Raw genomic sequence first — 6,009 nt, 5'->3', positions numbered from 1 at the left:
GCTTTATTTAGCATACAGTTGGTTTTAGCTTTTACCTATAATTTTGCTAACTTTAACATTTGGCTACTGATTTGCTGAGTTTAGCTTTTATTCTGCTTGTTTTAAGAGTTAAGGTAAAAAATTCATTCTTCACCATGGAGCCATCATTCAGTTTCTCCGGTTATTTTTGTATTTCTTGAATAATTACATATAATTTAAAACAGTTCAGAGCACATTCCCACATTGTGTTTTTGATTAAAACTCGTCAGATCTGCTCTCTTGAAATAAAAGACAGAAAAAGTTTATTTACTGAAGTTTGGTTTGACCCGAACTTGGAGCTTTTTTGATGTTTTGTCGCCCTCTAGTGTCACAACTGAGTAAAGTCAGGTCAGATGATGCTCTGCATCAAAAACAAGAAGCTGCAGGAATGAGCTTTGAGGACACTAATAACTGCCAATAATAATAATTTTTTGTGTGTTTTTGATTAGCTGTGGTGGCCATCTTGAATCTAGTTGACTCCAGATGTATTTTTAATAATTACTTTATAAGTTTCATTAAATATTTCCACTGGTTAGAGAAATATTTTGCTAAAAGACAAACATATGATGAATATTTAACAATCCTGACTGGAAAAAGTAATCTAACCTCCAAATTAAAACCTAAACTCCATAACAAAACAGCCCCCCTTTTTGTTTGTTTCTTCCARCATGTGCAACCACTCTGAATCTGTGTTTCCTACAGAAAAACATAAATCAAATTCACATAAAAAAAAGGATTTATATCCGAGGACGTTTATGTGCTTCGTGACGTCGTTCATCTGCTCTCCAAGAGCTTCAAGATGCTTCTCTCAATGATTGCTCTCAAGCAGGATTTTGCTGTTCTTCGTCAACGTGGAAACAATTTCCGTTCGGCTTCGCTGATAGTCTGAGGAGTGTAAATCTGATCTGATTAAAAAGTACCGTCTTCTGATTTACTCRCATGCCTCTGGGGGAGGTTGTGTTTTTCATCTCTGGTTCCTGCTCTGCACAGGGGGTGATGTTCATTTCCATAATCACTCTGATTTATAACAAGCGCTCTCTCTCTCACACACACACACACACACACACACACACACACACACACACCATTACATATAGGATCCATGTGTTTGTCTCGCTGTTTTACAGCTGAAACAAGTCCGCTGACGTTGTGGTCGGGCCTAAAAAACACTTGACTCGCACACAGTTTCACCCCAAACTGGCCCCCGAACACAAGCCAGACCTGGGGGGAGTGTTTCTATAACGCTAACTGAGTTAAAGTTGTGTTTTCCTAATGTCAGGTGAAAATGTGTCGCATTTAAAAGAACTTCTGTCGTTTCATCAGAGAAACTCACATTTCCTCCTCCTCCTTTACACATCCAAAATAAATAAGATATTGTAAGTATTGTGTGTTAAATATCCCCTGAGTAACACGTCTTTTCTCATCTTTTGACCTGAAATTACATTTAAACTATCATTTTACTAGATAGGCATCCGATTAGCTAATTTTGGCTACTGCTTTACYCATTTTAGCATCTGTTTTGCTAACTATAGCTAACCTTTACTCACTGTTTACAATGAACATGTTTCGTCAATTTTAGCTAATAATTTTAGAAACTGTTTTGCTTAGTTTAGCTATTGTTTTACTCATTTGAACACTTTTAGCCAATTTTAGCTACTGTTTTGCTACCTTTAGCTACTCTTTACTCATTTTAGCCATTGCTTACTTGTATTGTCATCTKTTACTGTTCATTTGTAGTACTRTTTTATTCAATTKAGCATCTGTTTCGCAAATTTTGRCCAGTTTTACCCATTTTAGCATGTGTGTTGCTGTTTTAGCTACTGTTTTACCCAGTTTAGTATTTGTTTTACTACATACATTTGCTAACTATAGCTACTGCTTGCTGTTTTTAGCATCTGTTTTTGATAACTATAGCTACTCCTACTAAGACTTTATTATTACTAGCATCTGTTTTGCTAATTTTAGCTACTGGTTTACTCGTTTCAGCATGTTTGGTTTATTTTAGCTACTGTTCAGCTTGTTTTAACTTTAACAACTCAATTTCAGTGTCATCATTAAGYCATTCAGCACTCATCATTTCACTGCACTTTCACTGAAAACTGGTTTTTATTTTTTTAGTTGTGTTTAATTTTTGGAGACATAAAACCTAGTTTTTACCGGAGCAGAAATAGAAGCCGAGTCTCCTTTTGTTTCACAGGATTAATTCTGGTTTCTAATCMCACAGGATCCCTTTAAAACACTAGAAATGAAGCCAAACAGAAAAGTTTTTACCTCTGCTGACAAGAACACTTGGATTGGAGATGATGGCCTTTTCTCTTCTTCACCACAAGAGGGCGCCATGTTGGATCTTTAGCACAGAGTTGAATATCACTGSAGAGAGCCCTGCCTGCCTTCAGCTTCTGTGACAACATGGAGGAGCAAAAAWGGCGACTGAACAGGWTGTCGGCTCATACTCATGATATAAACTATTAGATTAACAGCAACTGGATCTCTGTCAAACTTTTTTTTTGCAATATTCTTACAATAAATTATTATAATTATTAATACTGTTCGTTTTATTCAACGATTTAAAACATCAGGATCCATACAAGAAAATACAGTATATAATTTATAACTATGATCTAAACCTATAGCTTTTTAGCCAGTTGAAAAATTATGACTTCAACTAATAATAGTTATTTCGTACCTGTCAAAAATATTAAGTATTTACCAGACGATACATAAAAAATATTCACTGCATATCCGGTTATAGTATGAAATTTGTCTCTATTAACTAACCATAAAAATAGTTAAAAATATATTATTTCACACTGTGTAAATATTCCATAAATCAGAGGCAAAACCAGGCTGTAATATTTAATTATTTGTGTTAGATTGTAGCATGAGACANGCAAAACCAGGCTGTAATATTTAATTATTTGTGTTAGATTGTAGCATGAGACATTTCCCTGCTTCTCTTCTATCATTAAATCACAAACTAACACAGTTATTTCATACCTGTCAAAAATAATAAGTATTTACCAGACGATACATAAAAAATATTCACTGCATACCCGGTTATAGTATGAAATTTGTCTCTATTAACTAACCATTAAAATAGTTAAAAATGTATTATTTTACACTGTGTAAATATTCCATAAATCAGAGGCAAAACCAGGCTGTAATATTTAATAATTTGTTAGATTGTAGCATGAGACATTTCCCTGCTTCTCTTCTATCATTAAATCACAAACTCAGACAACTTTCTGTCATTTTTATATACATTATATTGATTATATATACTATAATAATTTAAATATTATTACTGGTGATAGGTTTTACGATTTCTACATCATCAGTACTTTTTTTTTTTTTGCTATGCCAACCCAGTAATAAATCCAGACTCTTGCCTGTTCTGTTTAGCAAAGTATCAATCAAGATCACGTGGTCATGACTCACTCTAGTTGTATTATWTACCTCTATAATATTATACAAGACCAGCTGTAAATCTGAGATCTGTCAGCTGCTTCAGCACCAAACTGAACCACATGGTTAATGTAGTTGCTTGTTTTATTTTAATTAACTGATTTATCGTCATATTGTTCTGCAAACAAACAAAATTTTGATAACTTAGGGATTAAAGCAGTTTTTGGTTAAATTATCTTTCTTTTTAAGATTTGAAAAAAAATTATTTGGTGCAGTTTGTTAATGCTCAAAGCGTGGATCATTGTCACCTATTACCACACTAAAGTTTAGCTCAGTATGTGTAAGATTGACTAAATTACTGCCTTTTTTCTGTAATGATCAGCTGTTGTGATGGCGATCTTACAAAAAGTGATTCAGTGATTACTTACTGGAAGTTTCATTKTGATTCCTCCAGTGGTTTRKGAGATATTTTCATAAAAGGCAATCATRTGGCCAAAAAAAAGTCCACAGTGGGCCGGAGGTAGCCCGCTGGCCGCCAGTTGGTGATAGAGGGAGGGCTGGAGGTGTGTAGGAGGTGTGGATGCTGGGTGTGAGCTGGAGCACCCTCCCTTCCAATTCAGCAACAGTCTGACTTTTAAAGACCCCCAAAGCGCATCCGGATCCACTTCTCTGCCCCCAGATCCCAGTCCTCTACTGGAGCGCGCGCACATGGGCCGCGGGATGCAGCCTGGGACCGCGGACACGGAGCTGCCGCCGCGCGCTTCGCCTCCATCCCGACGTAGCACACCGGATTACTTTTAACAAACACTTCAGGAGGATAAACAAAAAAAAAAGGATCCATTTCTTCGCATTTTTTTAATTTATTTGTTTTTTCAAGTTAAGAGCTCAAGTCCAGCTGATGTTCAATGCGCAGYCATGCTCATCATCCCTTCTCGCGGAGCGCTGCTGTCCGTCTACTACCCGCAGATCTTCCTCATCCTCACCAGCGGCAGCTACCTGTACGTTTTGTCTTTGAGCGCAGGTGCGCCTCGCGCGTAAATTAGCCAATTACGCGCAAAAATTACGCAGATTGAAGGGGCACGCTGGGGGAGGACTAGGGTTAAACTGAACATCGAATTTCTTTCCTGCTGACTATCTGGGGTCGATTTGTATCAATTAGTTTTAATGTTTCAGCCTGAGATGAGGTCAGAGCTGCGGATTTATCCACACTCGCGAAGGAATCCAACCTTTAAAAAGCGTCCTGGAGCAAGCTGATGAGAGAAGCTGCTCTGGTGGATTTACACCCCCACACCAGAACCACTCTGTCGTGGGAACACCTCGTCAAACACGAGCAGCAACATATGGAAAACAGTTGAATTAAACTATTCCTGCATGCCTTTTTTTTTATTATTATAGAGGCAGGTTTCTGTAATGAGATCTGATGTTTCTGTCACCAAACTGATGAAAAACCCAGATTTAATGCTATTTTTGTAACTTTTAGAAGTTCACATTCAGCTCCAAATAATAAATTAAAGGTCTAGCCTTCTTTGAAGGAACGCATCACCTGTCGCTTTTCATTTCACGTAATATTTTGATCTTCTGCACAGTCTAACACTTGTTGTGAATAACTCAATACCTGTAAAATTTACAGAGGTTTTGCCATTTTTTGAGTAAGCTAAGGTTGATTTGGGGTAGCAGCCATGTTGAATTGKGTTGACTTCAACAACAGATAAGATATTTTGCTAAAACAGTCTTTAACCAACTCAGTTTGATATAAAAGTGTAAAACGAGGACTTTCGACTGATTTGAGACGAAGTGTTTCTGGTTCATGATCTCTACRTGTCTGCAGGGCCCTGTCCTCCGTGGTGGCTCTGGGTGCCAACATAATCTGCAACAAGATACCAGGAYTGGCCCCCCGTCAGAGGGCCCTTTGTCAGAGTCGCCCCGACGCCATCATCGTCATCGGCGAAGGCGCCCAGCTGGGCATCAACGAGTGCCAGCACCAGTTCCGGCACAGCCGGTGGAACTGCTCGGCGCTGGGAGAGAGGACAGTCTTCGGACAAGAGCTGAGAGTAGGTCAGTCTGTTTGACGGCTTCTYTGGTTTTCTGACCTTCAGGCCACAGATGGACGGTTTTGACTGAGATCATGAGATGGGCGTGGCTAAAACAACATCACATCATCTGCAAACATACGCACAAAGTAACACATACAGGCACGATGACGGGTTAATTTTTGGAGTCAACCCAGTTTTAAATGGCCACCACAGAAAACTGACAGCAAACACATAGAAGGCAAAAATGTAACCAGTTCTACAGATATTCAGCTAAAATTTGGCGTGGTAGTGGCTGAGACTCACACCCAACACAGTTTGAGCACGAACACAAAATGTTTGTTTAAAACTTTGTCACTCAAAGAATGGGTAACGTGCTTATGTATTTTCCTTTTTTGCGACTACTTTGGCAATATTTAAAGGGATCCCCGATTAGTTGTAACATTAGACTTTATTTGATAAACATATATTTTAACTGTAAAATAAAGACTAAAAATACTGTAGGCTGTTTAGTTTTTATAATTTTCTAAACTAAAAGTTTAAAAATATATTACAC

The 6,009-nt window shown here is 37.8% G+C and overlaps 1 protein-coding gene across 2 annotated transcripts in view; it reads left to right on the top strand.

Annotated features, from left to right (window-relative positions):
- The first annotated feature begins 3,729 nt into the window (after positions 1 to 3,729).
- The window catches only part of wnt7ba (wingless-type MMTV integration site family, member 7Ba), an 8,051-nt gene continuing 5,771 nt past the window's right edge, over positions 3,730 to 6,009 (top strand). The window contains exons 1-2 of one of the 2 annotated variants that reach the window (XM_014014563.1): positions 3,730 to 4,421; positions 5,252 to 5,474. In XM_014014563.1, coding sequence (XP_013870017.1) covers positions 4,329 to 4,421; positions 5,252 to 5,474 — 316 coding nt within the window. In that variant the 5' untranslated portion in view covers positions 3,730 to 4,328. Of the gene's footprint in view, positions 4,422 to 5,251; positions 5,479 to 6,009 lie in introns of both variants that reach the window. The other variant, XM_014014564.1, reaches the window with a different exon arrangement.

The sequence above is a fragment of the Austrofundulus limnaeus genome, unplaced genomic scaffold, assembly GCF_001266775.1.
Source record: "Austrofundulus limnaeus strain Quisiro unplaced genomic scaffold, Austrofundulus_limnaeus-1.0 Scaffold116, whole genome shotgun sequence".
Lineage (NCBI taxonomy): Eukaryota > Metazoa > Chordata > Actinopteri > Cyprinodontiformes > Rivulidae > Austrofundulus > Austrofundulus limnaeus.
The sequence above is the reverse complement of the archived record's forward strand: the minus strand, read 5'-3'. Positions and strand labels throughout refer to the sequence as shown.